This window comes from Neopsephotus bourkii, unplaced genomic scaffold, assembly GCF_033783945.1.
Source record: "Neopsephotus bourkii isolate Nb327-2 ecotype Australia unplaced genomic scaffold, CSIRO-AGI_Nbou_v1 NB_809, whole genome shotgun sequence".
Lineage (NCBI taxonomy): Eukaryota > Metazoa > Chordata > Aves > Psittaciformes > Psittacidae > Neopsephotus > Neopsephotus bourkii.
The window spans coordinates 215,029-238,531 of record NW_026901305.1 but is presented as its reverse complement, the minus strand read 5'-3'; the positions used below and the strand labels follow the sequence as shown (position 1 = coordinate 238,531).

Sequence of the window (23,503 nt, the reverse complement as noted above, 5' to 3'; positions counted from 1 at the left end):
CAATTTGGACAGGTGACTTAAAAGCAGCATCTGTACCAGGCCACAACAAGTAAAGCCCATTCCCAAGTTTGCCCAGGGCTTCTGGAGGGCCAGGCACGTTTTGTGCTGGTTGCAGAGCCACGAAACCCCAGCACCAAATTAGCAGAAATTAGGGACATTGCACAGTTCATTCATCTTCACTAATAGAGTTCTTGGGAAACACACATGTAGATTAAAGGAGCACAATGGCCCCTGGCTGATTGCTTTGAGTACCCTCCAATGCCCCTACAATGGTATTGACTTGCTTTTCATATTGTGCACAAAAGCCACACTAACCTTTTCTTGTCTCTTCTGTTGGCCCCTTCCCTCTTTGCCAATGGATGGCTGAGTTCTTTCGGCCCCAACCCCCCAGAGCAGTGGGTAAGGCAAAGCTCACCTGGAGCCAGGAAAGGCTGAGCACTTCCACAGGGAATTACCTTTGGAACACCAGACCAGAAACCTCCAAAAGGTGGGCACCGGCAGAGGCAAGCACTGACAGCCTTTGCTTTGAAGGGATCCCTCTGGGAAGAAACCACACAGAATGCATCCTGCTGGGCAGGGGGGGAAAGCGCAGATTTGTTGAGAGAGGTCACACCTTTTATTAGGCCAGCTGATAGGTCTGGAAGCAGCAGCGGCAGCGTCCATTCACATGCGCTCTCCTCAGGCTTGAAACAGAAGAGTCTTCAAAGCTGAGTGCAGGCTGAAAACCGCTCTGGATGTTACTGTGCTTGTCGTTTCACTCGGTGCCTCGGAGGAGTCTGCAAGTGATACCATGAAAAAGTGATAAACTGAAGAGAAAAGCGGGATAAATACCGGTCCAGGAAGGGGGACCTTGGAGGCAGGAGACATGAGGCCATTGCCTGGTTAAGTACTGTGCCAAGTCCAAGTCCTCCATCAGGCCAAGCACAAAGGGAGGGTTGGGACTTGGCTCTCTGCCTTACCTCCAAAAGCATTCTGTGGTCTCCCATGAAGCCATGCTCTCCCCTCCAGCCTCCCACCCTACTCCTGTCCCGGAGGACAAGACCACAGAGCCAGCTCTCCCCACAGGGTCTGTCCCATGCCAGTATCTTGGAAGGTGTCCTCAGAAAGCCAGTGCACCTGTGAAGGCCGAGCCCACCTCCTTCTGCACAGTCCATTCCCACCCCAAAAAAAAAGCCAGCACGCACCTTCACAAGGTCTTGAAGGCAGCCCGGTGCAGGGCAGAGCCCAGCAGGGAGCCAGAGCATCAGCTTTTACCCTCAGTGCATTTTACCCTCGCTTTTGACCCAGGATAGTGCCAGGGCATCCTCCTGCATGTCATCTCCTGAGAGGCTGCCTATGAAACCGATGCACTTAGAAAATGCCAGGGCTGGAGATAAGTGGGAGAAATTCCGAGTGGCTCCCAGAGCCCGCATAGCAGCGCAGGGCTGAGCCCCACCGAGAGCTTGCCTCGGCCTCCCGCTCTCCCGTCCCTCCCCAACCCCTCCGTGGACCAGGAGCCGCTCTCCCGGCCCCGTCCGCCGCTCTCCCGACAAGCGGCTCCCGCCCCGTCGCGCTCGGTTCCCCGGGGCCCGGCAGCCGCCGGTCCCACGACGGGTTCCGACGGCAGCTCCGGCTGCGGGTCTCGGCGGGGAGCCCGGCCGGGAGCAGTCCCCGGCAGCAGCCGCGGGCTGGGCCCGCCCCGCCTCGAGGGCTCTGGATGGCATCGCCCGGCGCCGTCGGGGGCCGGGACCAGGGTCGGCGGGGCGGGGCGGGGGGGCCGCGGGCCGTGCCGGCGGGGCGCGGGGATGCCCTGCCTCCGTGCGGACTGGCGCGGGGGCCTCGCCTTCCCCTTCACCCGCCGCCCCCCGCACTCCTCCCCCGCCCCAAGGAGGCCACAGCCCGCCCGGCGGCGCCGTGCCAGAGCTGCCCGCGCCGCCCCGGGGCCGGGCGGGAGCGCAGCGCCGTGCCGGGGCCCCGGGCCGGCAGCCCCATGCACCCGCCCGGCGCCCCGCTCGCCATGGCCGAGGGCGCCTTCTCGCTGTCCGCGCAGGCGGCGCGGAGCCCCGGGGGAAACCCGTCGAGGCTGCACAGCATCGAGGCCATCCTGGGCTTCACCAAGGAGGACGGGATGCTGGGCCCCTTCCCGCCCGACGGCAGCGCCGGCAGCCCCAAGGACGCGGACCGGCGCGGTGCCCGGCACTGCCTCCCCAAGATGCCCGGGGAGCCGCCGCCGGCCGAGCCCCAGGCCCGGGCCGAGCGCTTCCAAGGTGAGCGCGGCGGGCGGGAGGCGCCGGGGGCGGCGGGCGGGCGCGGGGGCTCGCCCTCGGGCGGGCCCGGCGGGGAGGTCGCCCTCCCGGTGACACGCCGGTCTTCCCCCTCCAGAGCCGTACTGCCCCGGCAGCGCCAGCCCCGAGCTGCCCGCCGGCAGCGGCGGCGAGGGGAAGCCGTCGGACGAGGAGCAGCCCAAGAAGAAGCACCGGCGGAACCGCACCACCTTCACCACGTACCAGCTCCACGAGCTGGAGCGCGCCTTCGAGAAGTCCCACTACCCCGACGTGTACAGCCGCGAGGAGCTCGCCATGAAGGTCAACCTGCCCGAGGTCCGCGTCCAGGTAACGCCCGCACTGGCAGCCCCCGGCCCCGGGAACCCCGCACGGCCTGGCCCGGCACAGCCGCGCTTTCCCGGCGGCCGGAGGGAGCATCACCGGCCCTCGAGCCCAGCCCGGCACCGCACCGGTGCGTGCGGAGCGGCCCCACGGGGCTGCAGCACGGGGCCGTTCTCCCTTCGGCAGCCGCGGCCGCTGTCCTTTGGCTGGCGTGACCCGGCCCGGGGCAGCCGGAACGGCTGGGACCCAGAGCGGCCGCTTGCGGGCAGGGCAGGAGGGCGGCCGGCAGGCAGAGTCGGGCGGGCAGGGGAGGCAGGACGGGCCGGCGCGCCGCCGGCTCACGCTGCTCCGCTCGCCCCGTGGCGGGGCTCCCCGCAGAGCGCAGGGCTGCGGGTCCGGCGAGCCCTCGGGGACAGCGCGGCTGAGGCCCCCCTGCCCCGCGGCTGCTGCTCCGTGCGCTCCACTCGCTCCCCTTCGCGTTCAGCGCTGAGCCCGGGGCAGAGCCTCAGCCCTCCGCGGGGGCAGCCGGTCCGGGCGGCCGGTGTCACCCCGGCTAACGCCGCTCTGCCCGCAGGTGTGGTTTCAGAACAGACGGGCCAAGTGGAGGCGGCAGGAGAAGCTGGAAGTGACCTCCATGAAGCTGCAGGACTCACCCATCCTCTCCTTCAACCGCTCACCGCAGGCAGCACCCATGGGTCCTCTCAGCAGCAACCTGCCCCTGGAGACGTGGCTCAGCCCACCCGTGCCCAGCAGCACGGCCCTGCAGAGCCTGCCCGGCTTCGTGTCCTCGCCGCAGAGCCTGCCCGGCACCTACACCCCTCCGCCCTTCCTGAACTCTCCCGCAGTGACCCACGCGCTGCAGCCGCTGGGGGCCATGGGGCCGCCGCCGCCATACCAGTGCGGAGCCACCTTTGTGGACAAGTTCCCCTTGGACGAGGCAGACCCCCGCAACACCAGCATTGCCGCCCTGCGGCTGAAGGCCAAGGAGCACATCCAGTCCATCGGCAAGCCCTGGCAGACAATCTGAACTTCCCCTTTGGCCCCGGGAGGAACCCGCAGGGAAGGCTGCTCCTGGGACGCCCAAGGGACGCCCTCGCCCTGCTCTTGCTCTATGGACAGCCAGGTGAAAGAGGGCTGTCCCCCCACGCCTTGACTTGCTTTGTATTTTGTGGTCCTTTTAATTCCCTTTTCCACGTGCCCTGCAGAGTTAGGGGCCTGATCATAGCTTAGAAGAGAAAACGATCTTTGCTCTCCCTCCTTGGCTGGACACTTTAGTCGCAATAAAAGCTGCAGTAGGGTGAGGAGCTGTGTAAGGTGCCTGGGAACCGAGGCCTGCGTTGCCTGGGGAGGGTTTTCTGCTTTTGCTGCACCCTCACACGGCACATCCTGCATGAGGGCTGTGTGTGGTGCTCGCACCCGAACGGGCTGCACGGGCCAGGTCTGCGCTGCTGAGGACCGCAGAGGGCTGGGACAGGCCTGGCTGGGGGAGATGGGCAGCAGCTGCCGGGCACTGGGAGCATGGAACTGTCAACAGGGCCCAGTGCAGCCCCCGGGGACCAGAATGGTGCTGAGCCGAGCCGGCTCCCCTGCGCGCGTGGTGCCCATCGCCAGGCTGCTGAAACCAAAACTGTGGCATCTTTCTTTTCCATTATCTCCGTTACTGCCTGTAATGGGGCTGAGAAGCTGTAATGAAACACCCCTTCTCCTCCGCTGGGCACAGGGTGCTCTACACACTCTGGAGGTTGTGGCAATTAACGTTTCTCATTAGGGAAGAGAGAAGGATGCACAAGTGCCCTCATTGTGTCCTGGGGATGATTCAATGCAGACTGGGAGACCTCTCCTTTCACCATTTCCCACTCGTTGTGGCCAGACAAAGCCTGGCGTCTAATTATATTTTCACAATCTGCGCGTATCTTTTAAGAGTCCTGTCAGAAACGAGCATGTCAGCTTTGTTCAGCTTCACTTCAGAGAGCTTTTTAACCTTAGACAGCAGTTTCTAAACATCCCTTCACAGCCTTCTCCTCAGCAGCCCCCACCTATTGTCTGCAGAGCTGCTTTTACAGATAATAGTAGGAATCCCTCTATTTTGAAATGCCTTTTCCTCTCTCCCCAGCGTCGCTGCAGATCCAACCTGCCTCTGGAGCAGAGCTCACGCTGTGCCTGGGCTTCTCTTCCCTGAGCAGTCCTGCTCCGGGGGGTGCAGGGAGCCCCAGCGAGTGCTCCCCACTGAACTGAGGGAGGATGCAGCTCTGCTTGGGCCAGGGTGCATGGCTGCTGTTTGTACGGCCGTGGCGGTGCCCAGCCTTCCCAGCACACTGCTCTTTGCTTCCCTGGCAAAGAAGGTGCCCTGCAGTTAGGGAGAGAAAGCGCTGCTGCTCTCAGAACCAGGGAGACAGTTTGCTAACCTGAGGGGAGGCCTCAGTAAACTCAGGGGGAAACAGGAGAAGAACAAAACCTGTTTCTTTGGGCTCAAGTCTCACCCCAGCGGTCCTGTCCCAGGTGAGCTTTGCTGGCATCCCCCAGGGGGCTGCAAAGGAAGGATGCCCCTTGGTGTGCTCCAGAAGTGACCGCACACCCCGGGCTGCGTCAGCACCGACGCACGCTAACGAATGATGGCGCAGGCTCCGCACACTCTTCCTCCTCCTCGCCATGGGAACAATCCCTCTTGTCATTACTCGGCTGTGGTCCAGCTGTGGCTCTGATGCCCAAAACCCTCCTGCGTGCCAGCACGTTCAACTGGCGCCCGATTCCTGCCTGTGCTTATTGCTCTTGATGAGCAAATAACCCCCCGAGATGTCAGTGGTGTTCTTCCCCATTCTGACAGCCCTGCCCTCCCTCCCTGCTGCCCCCGGTTCTGAGCCTGTAAAGGCATTGGACCCCCACTCCCCCCCCCAGCTTTCTGATCAGTGCTGTCATCAGCAGTGGTGCTTGAGGACTAACACTAGAGAAAAGTATGATAGGATAGCAGGAAACAAACCAGATCCTCACTTCCATTACGGTCCTGGGAGTAAGGAGTGAAGGACAACCTCAAGCTGTGGCAATTGTTCTTTTACTGACATATTAAGCAGGTCTTTTGTTATACGTTGCACATGTGAACCCTGTAATGCATAAACTGTGCTGTCACGTCCTTCCAGGAAAGCTATGAGCTTATTGCGAGAAAGAAAGAGTTCGACAGCCAAGCAGCAGTGGGCACAGGCAGGTAAATATTGCCCAAACAAAGGCAGGGGCAGAGGCATGCAGAAAACCAGGGCTCCCTTGGGCCCTGCCGGGTTCTCTGTGCTCCTACACTTCCCTCAAACTGTCCCGTTCCATTTTAAAAGCTCATTTGTTCATTTTGTTGTAAATATCTTCTCCTTAATTGGGTGCTGAGTCTAATAATCCTGCCTCTGGTTGTTAACTGTACAATAGCAGTCAGAGTTAATGACCCATTAGTGATTAATTCCTTAAACAGCATCTAATTGCTCACTGTAAAACCTTTTCTTAAAAGTGGATTAAATCATCTAGATCCTTAACCACTTCTTTACTCCAACTTTGCTAAGGCTATTAGCATGCCCTCTTCCGAGTGATCTATTTCTTCTTTTGCTTAAACTGTATTAGCAAGGAAGTATTTTTAGTGTCTGTATTTGTATTCTCTGCACCATCTGAACAAGGAATAACAGCACGGATAAAAGGAATAGTGGAAATGCTACGAAATGTACTCCTTTGCAAGGAGGCAGTGGCAGGCAGTGAACGTTGTTACCTTTGGGGAGAGGTGCACTTGTAGGACAGGGTTTGTCAGGGGTCACCCCGACTCGTGGCAGTGCGGAGGGTTTGGACAGCGAAGCTGTGAGTACTTGTGAGAGTTTTCCCAAGAGCAGCTTTTTCCATTGGGAACAGTACGGATGGGCACACATTCCTTTGTGTTATACATGAAATTGTCCGGCTTGCATCTGCTGCAAAGGTCTGGAAAAGCAGGATCTCGCCATCTCTGCAGCTGCTTCACCTGTAGCAATGTCTCCACTGGCAAAGGAGGTTAATCCCGGGTGAGTTCTCATTCAGATGTGAAACGCAGACAGGTAGACGGACCTCTGTTCATGAGAAGTCTTTCCCTTAGGCCTGGGTGCCTTTGCCCGGCTCAGAAATCCCAGGCTCAGCACACCCAAGTGTAAAGCTTTGCGCAGGTCAGTGCTACGGGGGACAGAAGTCAGTCACCATAAAGAGCTTTGAAGATCTCTGAATTATCAGGAAAATGCCATCATGAAACTGTCTCGAGGGCACCATTTCTCACAGAGAGCGTACTCTGATCTCTCTCCTTCCCACCGCTGCTCAGGCTCCTGTCAGAGCTCAAGCAGCCTTGCAAAGACACCTGACCTATTTAAGCCACGGAGAGCTCTGGCACGGAGTCCAGCTCAGTTGCTTTCCAGCAGCGCAAGGCTGGCTCTGGCCGGGGCCAACCCTCCCATCCCTGCCGGATGGGCTCGCACGGGAGCTCCCTCCTCCGCCGGGACCGGCCGGGCACCGACAGTGGCGCGAGGGCGCCGCCTCGTGGACACGGACGGAACTTCACCTCTGGCGGCCGCGGCGCCGGCTCCGGGGTGGCTGGGGGGGGGGGGGTCATTGCCCGGGACCGGCGGGGCCGGGGCCGTTCGCACGAGCTGTGTGCCCCATTTCACCCCTTCACTTGCGACCGGCCGGGGTGGAAAGGGGCTGTGGACGTCCCCGTGTGAGCCAGCACCGCTTACCCAGGACCGTGCCCAGGTGGCTTCTGAATAGCCCCAAAGAGGGAGACTCCACCGTCACCCTCACAGTGACAAAGTGTTTCCTGAGGTTCAGAGGTGCCCACTGCCCTGGTCCTGTCACTGATACCACTGGAAAGAGCCCAGCCCTCTCTCCTTTATACCCTCCCCGGTAAGACCCCCTGAGCCTTCTCTTCTCCAGGCTGAACAGCTCATAGAACCATAGAATCATGGAATACAGGCTGGAATAGACCTTAAAAGCCACCTGGTCCAACAAAAGCCATAGCCTTTCCTTCCAGGAGAGACGGAAAAGCCCCTGAATCACCTGTTGTGGCCCTTTCTTGCCCTCTCTTTGGTTTGCCTATGTCCAGCAGATCTCCTTGCTGCCTGCATCTGGGGGAGCACCACAGGCTCTATACCTTGGGTAGGCTGCGTCAGCTCCCCTCAGTGACGAAAACTACAGAGCAGGGAGCAATTCAGTTGGAGAAGAGCTTCGGTGGGAATGAACCGTTCTGTTGTTTCTTTGTTACCGGCTGTGGCACAGCCAATTTCCATTTTACTAACCCAAATGAGAGTATAAAGTCAGCCTTTTCGATAGTACTATTTATTGTGCATGTGGAAATGTCATCTAGTTTTGAACTGATTAGATAAGTCATATCATTAATTGGAAGACCCTTCCATGACGATTAAATATATCAAAGCCATTCAAGTGAGAAAATGCAGCCTTGAAGGAAAGAGTTTTAGTCACTGCTTGAACATACAAGAATATGTGTATTTAGGTATTTTACACCAAGGAAATCTTGTTTACAGAAAAGAGACCTTGTTAATTATCTGATGCAATCAAGTGCTTGTGAAATATAGTCTCTTATTGAAAGTATTCCGTTTCTTGATGATTTAGAGACCTTCTTTCAGCTTGGAGTGCTCTCTTTCGTATTCACAACTTGAAGCAGATAGTCCATCATCTAATCAAAAGAGAAGAATATTATTTATAGAGCAGTCCTGGAGAAAGTCGTTCCCTAAGTTAATAAGCCCAATATAGATGTGCTCTGTGTGTTCACATCACAAGTGCATTCCCAATAATCTGTCCAAACTAGCCCTCGCTCTGGGCATTCACATAGCAAACACATTCCTAATAATCTGTCCAAAATAGACCTCATTTGTCTCGGTTAGTGTAATAACCAACTGCCAAAGCATGAGGGAACTCATCCTCCCAAAGACTTCTGTCTGCCGTCTCATTTATATAGTGTCTTATTAGTGTTAAAAAGCCAAGCCATAGAAACAATGTAAGGCTTATTTTCCAAGTTACTTTTACTTACTGTGAACCAAGTGTCTAACTTGCAGCAGAGAGCTCCTTTCTGATCTTTACCTACTTTAACTGTCATTTATTCACAGGAATTGCCTGCTAATAACTGAAAACAGAAGAAATTAACTGAGGTGCACCACTGTAGGCCTAGTTCTCACTCCCGTTCAGTGGATGGGAACACAGAGCTGCACACACACAGCAAGGGACCCATGGTCAACACCTCTGCAAGGGCATGCTCAGCCTACAAGCAGCACCCACAGCCCCCTCGCTGGTGATCCAGTCCTGGGATGGCTGTTCCATCAGTTGATGATGGGATTCGTGGTTTCCTGGGTTTTGGTCACATTTCAGTGCCTCAATCCAAAAGGCCACTTCACAGTGAGCAGTAGCCCACTGGAAATACAGTGTCTCACTCCTCCCAGAGCAGTTCCTGTTTCAAACTCAAACACAATATGGCTGGAGAAGTATTTAATGCCAAGTACAAGGCTCCTACGTGCACCACACGGTCATCACCAGCTTGCTCCCCTCAGGCAAACAGCTGCATTCACCATTCCTGTACACGGGGCCCCTTTGTGAGCAGCACCTTAAACACGGGGGATGTCTAACCAAAGCCTGTGCAACACAGAACCCCTCACACCCAGGGAAATCAAGAGTCAAGAGCTACAGAATCCAAATGCTCTTGTATCCCTGTGTACGCACAGGACTGACAGTCACAGGCACCAGAATTACACCCATAAATACAGCCTCCTCTACTCAAAATAATAATGATCATTATTTAAATATCTGTCACAGCCCTGAAGAAAAGTAAAGCACATTCCTTCCCATCTTCTGAGCCTCATCTGGAAGAGAGATTTCAAAGCTTAACCATCAGGTGCTGGGGTTTTACTTTCTGAAGGCAAAGGAAAACCAATGAAACACATCTCATCCGTCTGGGCTGCAGATAAACAGGTATCTGTGTCCAGCAGTAGGAAAGCACAGGGCACCTACTACTCATACTACTCTCATGATTATGCTTCGCTTCAAGATAGAGACAAAGTAACTGTTGAATGCTGGATATCAAAGCTTCGGTGGCAAACTGAGGTTCTGCAAGTCGTTATATATCCTAGTCACACAGAAGACACGGTTTTCAGTAGAAATCTAATCACAGGAGAAATCTGGATATTTAAGGCAATAATCTCATTATTCTATGTGTATGTTCAAAGTCTGACCACAAAAGTGTGGCTATTGATGAAGGGTACAGGAACACACACTTGGATATGTTTACACTTAACAGGGGCAACTTTCAGCCTTTGTAAGTACAATTCATTACCAAGTACTTTTCCAAGTCAAAATATTTCCCTCTTTCCATAGCATAACGGGATTTGTGTCATCTGAGGACACAGTTCCCTCTTTTGATAATAGTAATCACTGTTACTGCAAGTATCACTGTCATAAAGCCAGAAAGAAACCTATGGACGGCATTTGTATTATGGTGTGAGAAACTTAAATATTGGCTTTAATTTCTTACCCATATTTAAGTCAAACCGCAAATATTCCCTGACTTCAGCGCACCTGGATTTCAGGAGGGAGGAATATTAATTACATGATATTGCAGTAGAATATGGGAAGAAAAGAATCTTCCCACCAGTGTCTTTAAGGGGCTGTATTAATCTTTGCATTCTATTTCAAACCCCTGCAGTTCTGTCACCATGACTGTACCTGAGGCATTAAACAGGCAGGAGTTTTCTAGTAAATTATGCAATTTTGTGTCATTTAGGCCCTGATTATTTTCTCTCAAGCCTCACTGATACACTTCCAAGTGTAGTTCACAGGATTTTCCAAAAGAACGGGGGTGAATCTGGTCCAAAGCCTTATGAAATAGTGCTGGTAAGTCCATTAACCTGAGGGAGGAAGAAGAGAAGCCAGAGCTGGGAACAGAGGAAACTCCCCAGCCCAGATGCTCTGTGCTCTGACCAGCACTCACACTCGAGGGAGACAGGCAATGTGATGTGCTGTTATACACAACACACTCTGTCTTCTTCCTGCCCGCTATACTCACAGCTGCTTTTCACACCAGCTTATATTTGCTGGATTAATACACAGCTGGGTGCTGATGTGGCCAAATGAGCATGAGGTGCTGGAAAAGAAGAGAATGGAACAACCAAGTGACTTGAAGGAAATGCAGGCACTAAAATCTGAGTTTATGTCCAGTGGCAAATTAACCCACTAAAATTACAATATATATAATATATATAATACATATAATAATATATATAACCATAGAATCACAGAATGGTTTGGGTTGAAGGCACCTTAAAGCTCATCCACTTCCAAACCCCCTGCCACGGGCAGGGACACCTTCCAACAGCCCAGGTAGCTCCAAGCCCCATCCAGCCTGGTCTTGAACACTGCCAGGGATAGGGCAATCAAGATAATCACTAACCAGTAAAGCAGTAACCGAGAGCAGACTCTTACTTTACTGAATGACTAGTGCACAAGATGCATTTCTGCTTCTTTTCTGAACAACCCACAAGCCAGAGGAAGCTGGTCTGTTACCGTACAATGAAAAGTGAACATATGGAGTGTTCGCACAGGTTTTTCCTTACTTACATTTTTCCAGCTGCTGTTGTCATCTGTGTCCCAGGTATTCCCTGCGTACCAGGGAAGCCCTCCTTTTACAACATGAGCACTTTTATTTCCACTCCTTTCCAGCAGCCGTAGCAAATACTTGGAGATTTCCTCCCACTGCAGGTAGTCTTCCAGCTGCTTCATATGTTCAGGTAATGCTGAAAATGGGGTCTTATTTTCTTCTTCGTAAGCATAAGGAGAATCTCCAGAGCTCTTTTTCCCCATTAGATGCCCTGGAACAACAATTATGGCAGCATGAACTTACCCAAGACTGGTATAGATTTGGTTGCTCAAGCATCATCTGGAAGATGAAACTGATGGATAGCATGGAGGGAATGGTTTAGACAATGTCAAAGCACAACTGGGACTGGAAATGCCACTCCCAATTTCCCCTGTCTTTTATTCTACATTGTCAGAGAAAAAGTTGCTGAGAAAAGGCAGAGAAACCCAAGCATTGTGCCTGGGGCTAGAGACAGGCACCTGGTAAGATCGCTGGAATAAGAAGTGGATGGAGACTCATGGAATCAGCTAGGTTGGAAAAGACCTTTAAGATCATTGAGTCCAACCGTAAGAAGCAGGTTTGAGACGTTCCCTGCCTTGACCTGCCATGGGGGAACTGTGGCATAAGGTGTTCCGGTGCCTTTCTAGGAGGTAAACTGGGTGCACTTTTGCTATACCGTGCTTTCTGGTCATCAAACTGAAATCGTAGCTGGCTTTAGGTTGCAAAGGAGGCTACTGCGGTGGGGAGGGTGAGAGGCAGCGCTGGAGGAGCCCCCCGCTGAGCGCTCCGGGGCTTCGGCCGGACCAGGGCTTCCCAAGGTGCCGACAGCTCCCTGGGCTGCTGCGGGCTCGGGTTTGGGTTCCTGCACCTCTGAGGAACGGCAGCGGTAGAAGCATCATCGCCACATGAGCCCGTCAAAGCTGCGTGACCCCGCCAAGCGCGGGGTGCTGGGGCACAGCTGCCCGGCACGCGGCTCGCCGGCCCTCGGGGAGCGCACAGAGCCCCCCCGGCACCGGCGGGGACTCGCTCGCCCCGAGCCGTCGGTTCCAGGGCACCGGCGGGAGCCGGGGCTTCTGCCGGCATCCACCCGCCGAGCCGACGGCGGGGACGGGGGCGCTCCATTGGACGCCGGGCGAGGGCACCCGCGTCCTCCCTTAGGAGGGACTGGAGCCGCCGCGGGAGCGCCGTCGGGCCGGACGAGACTTACCCACAGCCCAGTGGCTGCCGCGGGGGTAGATCTTGGAGAGCGCGGGGGAGCCGCCGGGCTGCAGCGGAGCCGAGCCGCCCTGTGCCGCCAGCAGCGCCAGCGCCAGCAGCGGCAGAGCTCCGGGCCGCCAAGGGCCACCGCCGCCGCCGCCCATCGTGCCGCGCCGGGGCCGCCGCTGCGCAGCTCCGGCTCCGGCTCCGGCTCCGGCTCCGGCTCCGGCTCGGTCCGGGTGAAGCGCTGCGGCCGCCGCCGCCCATTTATACGGAGCCGGGACCGGGTGCGAGCGGGGCTCCCGCGCCTGACGCCTCCTGGCGGGGCTGCGGCCGCCCCCGGCCCCCGCCCGCCTCCCGCCCCGGCGGGGGGGCCCTTCCCTGCGAGGCACCGGCTGCCGCCCGCCCGCCCGCAGCCCCGGGACCCCCGGGACCCGCTCCCACGCGTCCCGCTCCCTGCCCCGCTCGCGTTCGCCCCGTCCTGCCCCCCCCCGCTGCTCCCCCGTGTGCCCATCCCGTGCGGGGCCGCAAGGTCGGGCACGGGACCGGCAGGAGCTGCCCACCCCGGGGACAGGGTTAACAAGAGCCTGTAACGTGCTCCAGCGTTTCTGTCGCGGGAGGGATGGCTGTGAAGGGACCAGGCTCACCGGGTAACATGGCCTGAGGCTCACTGGAACAGAGCATCTCGTGCAAAGAGTCCCTTTAGTTTCCACTCTCGCATGAATTTACCCTCATGGGTGACAGGGGCGTCCCTCACCGATGTACAGGACTGCCTGGTTTGGTTGCACAGAGAACCCCTGAACTTCCAGCAGTCTAAAGCACCTGGAACCGGTCAGCTTTGTAATAGTGGGTGACAAGACCTGCATCCTGAAGAGTCAGGGCAGAGGGGAGGCTGGGTGAATCAAGGAGGCAATGGGCGACAGTAAAGGCCACAAAAAAGTGGAAGCTGAAGCACGTACTCAGCTCCAGGCATGTGAGCAGTTCCACTGAGGTAAAGGTGGAGGTACAGAGGGATATGGAGCCCTGATGCGCTGTTTGTCTCGAGGAGAACAGAGGCAGGGATGGAGGCACATGGAATTGGTACAGTTTATGTGCTGTCTTGTTCCCCAGGCACCTCGGTGGGGTACACTGTTAACAGAGCCGAGTGCCAGGGGCTTGCCAGATCCTTCAGCTAGCCCTGCCTGGCTGGGACTGAACTACACCCCCTGGGAACTACCATGGATGCAAACTAACATGATTACTGGGCAAACCATCGAGTACAATCGCTTTGGAATTCAATTGTGTATCCTCCTGTACGAGCTAAATTGTTCCCTTGCTTAGTCCCAGCTTATTGCATCTTCTTCTACTGATTAATGTGATTCATTCCTTTATTTTGGTTATTAATTATGCATTCTTGTTTAATGTACAATGATATTCTGATGCCTCAATGGCATTCCTCTAGCAGCCTGCAGAGCAGCCTCAGACAGCACATGCTCTGTGCTGAGGGACAGTGATCCAGCACAAAACTGCCACCCCGGGACACCCTCATTGCTCTTTGCCAGAAACTGGAAACCCAGGAAGCTGTCCAGGATGCTGAGGATGTGCTGGGCTGAGGGATCCCACTGGCACCCAGGGAGATGGGTGCAAAGGCAGGCACAGGAGAGGCTGTCAAGGTTTGGACCACGTGTAGGTTGGTCAGCGCCTGGTCTGTGCTCATCAGGTTATTTGGGTGCTGGGCAGGGACAGCAGGGATGTTCCCAAATAAGCGCCCTTCCTCCTTGGCCTCACCACCTTCCTCAGCCCAGCCAAGGATCCAGCCCACTCTTGGAATACATCTGCATCATTATCATTTCTTTCTTTACTTGTTCATTAGGATAAAAAAAGTAATACGGATTTATTTAAATTATTATATTTATTAGCCTTTCAGAATCTCATCTGATAACATACAGAAATAACACAGTGGAGCCCCCCAACAGAAAGAAGAGCCATAAACATAAGTTATGAACTGTGACTCAGTCAACACAATCCTTGTTAAAGGGGAAATCTGATCACGACGATCTGTGCTGGAACACCCAGAAGCAGCTCTCTCCATTTTAAAATACCTTTCTACCTTTCGTATACCCCACGGCAAGGTGAACTCTCGTTGTGCTCCGCAGCAGGAAACACGAATGGGTTTTAAATGCGATTACCACAATGACACTCTTTAATTTGCTTCCTTTACATTTTAGACAACTCCGACTGTTGTGTCAGCAAGGCAGGCTCCTGGCAAGAGAAAGGGCTAGCTGACAGAAGAATGGTGCGCTTTTCATCACTCCCTTTGTCGGGATCCTGCCATCGGAGGCAGCTGTAATGTATGTACAGAACAAACAACGGTTGAAGCGTATCACCAATGCAATAATAGGGCACAATCACCCAGGAATACTTGGTAAATGTTGGGGATGCTGAATAGACTTCATCTGCAGCCCTTCCCACCTGCAGGGAGGGCAGAGCCCCAGAGCTGACCTCAGCAGCAGCTCCCTGAGCAGCTGAATGCGTTTTTCCACCAAGGGCTCCCCGCTTTACAGGGGCTGAGCAGTAGGAAACAGGAACCGTGTTTGATGGGGCCCAGCGACGTTTGTGCTGTGCTTCGGAAGTGCTGGGTGCAGGCAGCTTGTTGCTTGGTGCCCATCAGGGGAAGCGCCTCTCAGGATGGGCTCAGGGTGCAGGTTAAGCACAGGGCTCATGGTATAGGGTCAGGGCTCATTTTCCCTGGACAGCCTGAGCTGTTCCAGCAGGATTTCCACAGGAGCTGGGGCTGGGACAGTGCAGCCAGTGGCAGGTGACTCATCTGCAGTTTGCTGGCTTGCAACTAAATCCATGGAAAATAAGCACTGAGGGAATCGGAAACTACCAGGTTTATTTCCCAAATGACAGCTTCCTTCCACATATAGCTGCTGGGTTTATAAATACTGGATTGTGTTGGGGAAAACAGCTGAGGAGCCTGTGTGACACAGATCCAGGGGGGAAGCAAAGACAAAACAGCAGGACAAGTGTGGGTGACGAAGGAAGGACAGGCATCAGCAAACCAAGGGGCTCTCAAGGGACCCTAGGCTCCCATCGCAAGAAGCAGGACAGGAAGCAGCAGCCATCCAGCAGCTGGCAGAAGGGGCACTGTCCCTTGGGAGCAAGGAGAGGCCACAGCCCAGTGCCCAGCGTTGAGCTGCCCGTGGCTGCTGGAGCCCTGGGCTGGCTGGAAGGTAAGCCAGAGGCTTCAGACATCCCCAGGGCAGAGCCACACTGTGCATCAGGCAAACAGAGCCAGGGTGCTCCACTGCCAGCCCTCCTTGCACCCCGGTTTTCCACATATACCTTTAGTTTTATTCCTAGCACAAGTGCTCATCAGCACTGGGCACTGACGTCCTAACGTGGTTGCAGAAGAAACAAAGCTTGGTCCACAGCAGAGGACAAACTCATGCAAACAGGTTCAAAATCCAAGCGATGGTCTTGTCCACGTCAGACTTCCACGCACCTACATATAGACACAGACTATCTATAGCACATGTGTGTGTATATATAGTTTGTGCTGATAGTGTATTCACACAGATGACAGAGAAGCAGTTAGTCCTCTATACAAAAGCAGGGTACTGGAGCATAAATGGTGACAGAAGAGATGGAATATACTTATTTAAGTCAAGCTGCGGAGCAGAGAAGCATATTGAATTTTTGCCACGTGGGTGGCTTATGCTTTGTTTGCTTTTAGCCCTGAAGATGTTCAAAGAAACATTGATAAAATCCATGTACACAGAGGAAAACGTCCTTTTCATCACCGTTGCTTACTATCTTGATTAAACAGTGAGAGAAATGACTTGCTGAACAAGGCTTAAACCGGAGTTCTCTCTCCAGTTACTCCACACTTTCCCAACACAGGCGACAGGTCAGCCTGGGTATGTGGCAGCAGGACTCAGCCACCTCCAGCGCTGCCCTTCCGGAAGGGCAGTGAGGAGCAGAGGGGCACAGCAAGCAGTGCCAGGGCTGCCCTGCACCCCCAGCCTAACACCAAACACCAAAGTGCTGAGAACGGCTTTAAAATGCTCCCTCCTTTTCTCCAGGGACACAACGCACAGTATTCCACACCAACAGCCAAGCCAGCCTTGCTCCCCAGGGGTACTGGTGTCTAAAGCAGCGGGTAGGCTGAGGTGAACCAGCTACCACAGCTTCAAGGATCTCTGGAGCACTGCCTCCAGTTAGTAAGTGAGTAGATCTGATTATTAGATCCCTGATGTGTCCTGGCTTCAAAGGGAAGCAGAGCAGGCAACCGAAGTAGTTGTATTTACAGAAAAAGGAAAGCATCCAATACAAAGGATCTCAACCCACTTTTTGTCAGCCAGCCCCATCTATAACCTGCCAAACCACATGCACAAGCGCAGTCTGTCCCTCACCTCCGAGGAGAGAGTGTAACATTCTGTTTGAAGGACAAGGAGCAGCAATGGACCTGAATTTAACGTGGGCAAGTTTGGCTGTAACATGTTAAATCCCTTTACAAAAACATACAACATCCCCTTAAGATTGCCTTAGCAGGACAAGCAGAGGGAGCTGGTGATATGCAATTACAAATCATAACAAACAGCAACTGCATTCTCTCTGTTGCAAACACAAATTAACGTTTAGCAGACATTAAATCATTCTAGCATCAGAGTGCAATTTACTCACAGCAGAAAGTGTTCTCCTGTTATGCACTTGCCCACTGAAGCTCATTTATCATTGCTTATCAGCCCAAGAACTAAAACAGTCTGTATGTTACCTTAGCAGAAGGAAAGGGTTTATACCAGAGATTCAGGTTCTGGGCAGAGCTTTTGGCACTCCTTTCCTCTCTGACTTCTCCTCTACAGAAATCAATCAGCAGCACTATCCTCCTAGATCATCAGAAATGGAAGTGGGGGCTTAAAGCAGCTCCATGACAGGAATGAAAGTCAAGAGCAGAATCGAGAACAACCCGATCCAGATGTTGTGAGTGGTCTCCAAGCGTTATTCACAGCCAGCCAACCCATCTGGGCTGGACAAAGCAGCCACCAGCTAGCAAGCTGATGTATTTCTGCATGGAAAGGTACCATCTTTTAGTGCTTGCACTCTGTTTTTAGTGGTTTCACTATGGTTTTAGCCTATTTCAGTAAAAATTACTGTTTCTAACGTTCAAGTGGAATTATTTCTTGCCTTATCACTGGGCACCGCTGAGAAAAGCCAAGCTCCATCTTCTCTACAGCCTTCTCATGTAGATGGGTAAATTACCTATATATAAATATATATATTATAGATATAAATATATATAACATATATAAATATAAATACCCAAGTGAGTGTATGTGCTGACCAAAGTTGCTTTGGCAGATGCACTATCAGATCTCTGGGCAAGCAGCCAAACCCAGACAAAGCAGGCCAGCACTGCTATCCAGCATTATGGAACATGAAGAGCAGCAGATACGGCCACGCTGACCCCCACATGTGCAGGAAGAGTTAAAATAAGACAGGGAATCTCACACCCGAGAAATACAACCTTCTTTTCTGAGCATGAAACCACATGCTTCAATGTTTTCCTTGTGTCTTCTTACTGACCCGTATTTCCTCAACAGAAGAGCAATGTGTCAAATCTGTCATGGGGGTCCTACCCAAAACCCTCCCTCCCAGAGCCAGAGTGGCTGTGACTGCACTGAGAAGGTGGATTCTGATTTCAGCAATACAGGAGGAGGAGAGAATGAAACAACATCCATGTCCCTTAGTACACATAACACCATCTCCAAAACCAAACTCATTTTCCAAACTGTGATGGTGCACTTCCAGGAAGGCTGCACTACAGATACCTAAATTATTCTGACATGCCATTTATTATAGCCAATTTTATTTCCACACAATTTGACACAAAATAAGTCATTTTTATAATACAGTTTGTCACGAAAACTGCTTAGTAGGACACACAAGGAGTACTTGGAGAAATGCAGCAGTTGTCTGCCTTCAGCAGTAGCTTTACAACAGAAGAGGTGCCATTATTGTATAATAGGATATAGTTTTGTAGAGCTAAGGGATTACAGAAGAAACAACACGCCACTGGAAGAAGCCTCATGCTGTTCCTTATCAAGGCTACAAAAACAAAGCAAGCAAGGAAAACAAGTTCTGCTTTGTTGAGGGTAAAACACTGACATTTGAAGACAAAGGAGAGAAAAAGCCAGAATTCCACGTAAAACACTGATCAGGCAAGTTTTTAAATGAAAAAGCCACTTTATGTTTAACACTATTCAGGTATCAGATGCTAGGAGAGCACAATACAGCCTCAACACTGGAATATGAGTTATGTCATACCCATATTGGCAATATTACTGAACTACTGTGCTATTCACCCAGCAATTTACTGGTGTTAATAAAGCCCCATAACACCTTGTTGTTAGGTTTGGTTTATAGCTGGGAACACAAAGGCAGTATGGTTACAGCTACAAACACACAGAGTCCCTAAAAATTAGGCCTCTCAAAATCAGGCCATCAGGTTATGTGTCCCTACAGCACTAAGGAACATGGTTCAAATCCAGTGGAAAAGCTCCAAGTTTCTACTTCTCAGTTCTTAATCAAAAATAACCCTTGTTGTTCACTGTTGTCAGCCCTACCTGGACAGCTTTCTTCAGGCATCAGTCCAACTAAACTCCCCCAACCCGCTTCCCATCCTCCTAACCCATATGCTGTGTCCTTGCAAGCACTGATCAGAACACTGTGTATGGTCATGAAAAGAGAGATTAAAAGTAATCAGGAAACAAAAATACCCACCAGAGAAGGTGGGTTCAGGCGCAGCACCACTTCATCGAAAACAGCAGCATCTCAAGGAGTGCCACAAGCTGCTTCAGCACATGGGCAGGCAAAAGCCTCACTGAAAGCAGCATTTATGTAAGGTAGTAAACATGTCATTTCATAATTAACCAACAGGCAACAGCTTTACTCATCAGTTTATTTAGACAAGACGAAAGCCTGCACAGTTTTGTATACAGAAATGACGTGAAATATATTAGTTCTTTCCGCCCTGTATATTTAACTCTGGACTTTTGCAAGAACAAAGTGACCTCTGTTTCAGGATTCACGTTTCAGCAGTACATATGCTCCCATTACAGCCAGCAGAGCATACTGCAAGAGAAAACAGAATAAAGGTGGTTATCATTTCTCTTACAAAGTGTTCCAAGCATACCCTGTCCAACATTACACCATCTAGACAGTACACCATTATGGAGTTGGGTTCCTACAGATTTACAGGACTATTTCAGTGTGATCATACTCATTACAAACAGGCATCACAACTGCAAACACTTCTGGAATTCCCACAAACTAAATGTTTTCAGGTTATTCCAAATACTGAGTTCCACTGTATAACAGACAGGCTAAAACAAGCCAAGAGCACCCAGCTCGTTTTACATTAGGTACCAAAACACAGAACCATATTTATTAACATGTTCTTATAGGCAACATTCTTACTATCTTCACTTGCTATTTTAAAGTATCCAAAATGTCTGCATACGTACCTTAAATTTCGGATAGTCATTCATTATGATAGTCACCATCCCAACGTAAGGCAAAAACCTGTAATTCACAAAGTAGCTGAATGTAAGATGAACCCTAAAATATTACATGGAAACTTGTCAATATTACTCAGTGTTGGTGTAAAACAATCATTTATCCTGCCACTAATGGATGGCTGAATGGCAAGTGATTGGTTTTTCCCCCTTAGATAAAAAAGTTAATCAAGTTATGCAAGATGTATCTTACAGATCCACACTGGTGAGAGGAACCAGAGAGGCAACTTTTCCATGTAAAGTACTTTACTTCCCGTTTTCTTTAAGAAAATTCAAAGCCCCCCATACCAGACCCACTTTGTACCAACAGTGGAAGTGATTTAAGTTCCACATTTTCTTTCTATTAAACCATCAAGAACATTTTCATTACTTACCCTCTTGCTCTTCCAACAACATCTTTCTTCTCTAACCAGTTCTGCCCTTCTTTGTACAAGCCTCTATCATCGACTTCATTATTATCACCTTTAGTCAGAAATTTGATGTTCCCATTTCCTCTAGAAGGCAAAGACGAGATCAACTAAATACCACTTAACATAAAAGCCTCAATTAACATCTACAAAGCACAACACAGATAAACAGTGTTATCTAATCTTGTGGCACTTTTCGCTTCCAGCCCTGCTTATTTAACGCCATTAAATCATTACCATTACAGACCTTACTGACAGAATTAATAGGTTTTAACAAGAAATGTGTTTTAAAAACATTCCTAGATTGTCATTTAATATAGGCAATGACACGATGGACGTGAAAGGGATACTGTACACCCAGGGCAGAAGCTGTATGTGCCTATCGGAGAGAAACAACCCCAGCCCTCTGCATTTTCAACAGATCAGAAAGTTAACTCTGAAATGCTGAATAGTCTCTACTAAGAGGTTTTGTCTATTTTAATTTTATTGCACAAATTGTGGAGCAAAATCCCCTGAAGTCATCAGGCCTTGGAGAATTAACTTAACTCACAAGTTTCATTTGAGGGAGACCCTGAAAGTCTTCCCTTGGGAAGAAAATGGTATAACAACACAGTGCAATTTGCTTCTAAGTTCTAGACACTTGTTTAATTCTCAGTAATCATACTTAGGGCAAAAGCAAGCTTTGTCCTTCCTTTGATAGAAACAGATACTGAAGACCCTCTAAAGCAGCTGCAAAGCTGCATCAAATTCAGTATTTTGTCATTAACACTAATACCATTCTAGTCGCTCACTGAAGCATCAGGCAGACCTGCAAGTGATGCATGCAAGACTGCTCTCATTTGAATAAAATCAAGTTATTAATTTTGCTCAAGAAGCTGCTAATTGCAAGGAGTGATATCAAGAAACAAGGAGTTTTCACAAAGACAAATTAGGTATTAAAAAAAGGCATTCTTGGATGTACAGAGCTGTTACAAAAAGCACTGAAGAACAGATACTTCTCAACAGATGAACACCTTCAGTTCATGGCCAGCACTTCCTGAGGAGCAAGTATGTCAATGTTTGCATCCTCCACTGTGCAAAATTAGAAGCAGACTGTGCTCCCATACTGCTACTGCTGGCAAAACCAACAGGTACAGCTTGTGTTACTGGACTCCTCTTTGGCACAGGTTTATCTGCTTCAAACCTCTGATGAGGCCCAGGAGTCAGGGTCTCAAGAAGTGTGCCACAGGACTGGGGACAAAAGTGGATCACACCCTAGAGATGACTTATCTTCCAGCATGGCCTCACTGCTTTTTGTCATCAAATGCCAACAAATCAGAATACGATCAAAAGCCGTGGTGAAGGAGAGCACATTTAGAAACAAGAAAATGCCAAGTTGCATTACTTTTCATGTACTTTGATAACTCTGTGAACTATTGGAATGTCTCTGCCTTCAACTTTAAAAACAACTATTTCACCAGCTCTGATTGGGTCATCATGGAAATTTGTCAAGAAGAGCAGGTCTCCCCTGTGGAAAGCTGGTTCCATGCTCCCACTACAAACAGAAAGAGAGGGAGACTTTATAAGCATTATGGAAAAACCACCATAAAAACAAAGTTCATTCTTACAAATAAACTCACAATTTTAACAGAGACGTGCTGCTACACCCATTCAGTAACACTGCACAGACATTCAGCACAACCCAAGCCTCAGCAAGCCCCAGGCTGAGCCAACCTATAGAAGGCTTCCTTACTGCCCCAGGGAAATAATGAGATAACCTGGATTTTCAACGGTATCACATACCCACTGCTCCTACAAACTGCAGTGAAAACTAGACTGCAATTAGAAAAGCAGCCTAACTCTTAAGAAACCACTTAGGAGAAAGGAAGTGTTTGAGAGCTCCGTTAAGCCTTCAAACTCCAAATCTATCCAAGGAGAAGGGGAGAAGACACAGGACAAAATTCACATTTGGACTTGAACAAAAAAAGTCTTTACATTCACTTACCTGAGCACGACGACAATGGGGCTCTCACTTCCAGTAACCACGATCAGCCCTTTCCATATCATAAGGGCAGAAGACACAATCATGGCAAAGTTTAAGACCTGGTAATACAGCTGTATGAAACGAGACAACCGTTTCACAAAGTTACTGTGTGTATTTATAAGCTTAACACAGAATTTCAACCCATACGCACCACTGACCCACGTTCCAGGCATGTGGACTTCCATGCTAAAATCACATCCCAACAGAAGCTGGTGGAACAGATGGCTGGAGCAACAACGCAACAGTACACACGGCATAAATCCAGCGTGTGCTTCAATCCTGGCTTATTCTGCCTGTGAGATGCTCCCATGTGCTCGTGCTATAGACCACGTCAGTTTCACTAGCAGCTAGGGAACTCGCTAGCGAAGGCTTCTAACACACAGGCCTTGAGGGCTGCCAGGGATGGGGCAGCCGCAGCTTCTGCGGACACCTGGGCCAGCCCCGGGCGGCCTCGAAGCTCCAAGAACCTCCGAGCGGCCCCCACCTCCCGCCCCACCCCGGGTGCCCGGACCTGGCCGTTACCTGCCGCTTGTTCATGCGCCGCAGGTCCCCGAAGAGATCCATGGCGGAGCCCCGGGCCGGGCCGCCCGCAGCCGGCGGCAGGAACCTGCCGGCGTCCTCCCGGGCGGCTCCTTAGAGGGGACCGCGGCGGAAGAACCCCGGGGACCGAGTCCGTCGCGCACAGCTGTCCGCAGCCACCTCCGGAGCGGAAGAACAGGGACGCGACAAGCCCCGTGCGCCCCGGGAGTTGTAGTCCTCCTCCTGGCCCCGCCCCGCTCACCCTCGCTGGTCCTCTCTCGCATTTGAACTACAATTCCCAGCATGCACCGCAGCAAACGGTCCTGAAGACAAAGCCCCTCGCCCCTGTCCTCAGAGGTGCCTGACCGATTTGCTGTTGGAGGGGGCTCTCGGTGGGAGCTGAGAATCCCCGACACGGCGGAATGAGCCAGGCTCGTGCGGGAAGCGACACATCGGCGGCGCCGGCCTCCCTCGCCCTGTCATTTGGGTCAGGCGGCTGCCGGCCACCCCTCTCTGGGACCGTTGCAACGTGTGCGCAGCTCATTGGCCAGCCGAGGCAGGGCGGGAAAAGAAAGGGCAGGAGCGGGCTG

At 51.9% G+C, this 23,503-nt stretch overlaps 3 protein-coding genes across 4 annotated transcripts; 1 reads left to right on the top strand and 2 right to left on the bottom strand.

Moving 5' to 3' along the window:
- Nucleotides 1-1,624: 1,624 nt before the first annotated feature.
- RAX (retina and anterior neural fold homeobox) lies at nucleotides 1,625-4,095 on the top strand. 2 transcript variants are annotated; one of them, XM_061355620.1, is made up of 3 exons: nucleotides 1,625-2,246; nucleotides 2,362-2,579; nucleotides 3,160-4,095. In XM_061355620.1, exons 1-3 carry the CDS (start codon nucleotides 1,697-1,699, stop codon nucleotides 3,610-3,612), a joined length of 1,221 nt encoding a protein of 406 aa, XP_061211604.1. In that variant the 5' UTR covers nucleotides 1,625-1,696; the 3' UTR covers nucleotides 3,613-4,095. The 2 variants fall into 2 exon arrangements, with proteins under 2 accessions (XP_061211604.1, XP_061211603.1); XM_061355619.1 differs by having other exon boundaries at nucleotides 2,362-2,591.
- Nucleotides 4,096-7,896: 3,801 nt separating this feature from the next.
- GRP (gastrin releasing peptide) lies at nucleotides 7,897-12,599 on the bottom strand. The gene is made up of 3 exons (XM_061355618.1): nucleotides 12,416-12,599; nucleotides 11,190-11,440; nucleotides 7,897-8,262 (listed from the first exon to the last, which is right to left on the bottom strand). The coding sequence occupies exons 1-3, from the start codon at nucleotides 12,567-12,569 to the stop codon at nucleotides 8,209-8,211; spliced, it is 459 nt and encodes a 152-aa protein (XP_061211602.1). The 5' UTR covers nucleotides 12,570-12,599; the 3' UTR covers nucleotides 7,897-8,208.
- Nucleotides 12,600-19,334: 6,735 nt separating this feature from the next.
- Nucleotides 19,335-23,233, bottom strand: SEC11C (SEC11 homolog C, signal peptidase complex subunit). Its single transcript, XM_061355608.1, is given in 7 exon segments — nucleotides 19,335-19,521; nucleotides 19,914-19,971; nucleotides 20,339-20,458; nucleotides 21,756-21,905; nucleotides 22,356-22,465; nucleotides 22,917-23,014; nucleotides 23,017-23,233. Coding segments are annotated over 7 exon segments (792 nt in total). The 5' UTR covers nucleotides 23,219-23,233; the 3' UTR covers nucleotides 19,335-19,467.
- Nucleotides 23,234-23,503: the final 270 nt, after the last annotated feature.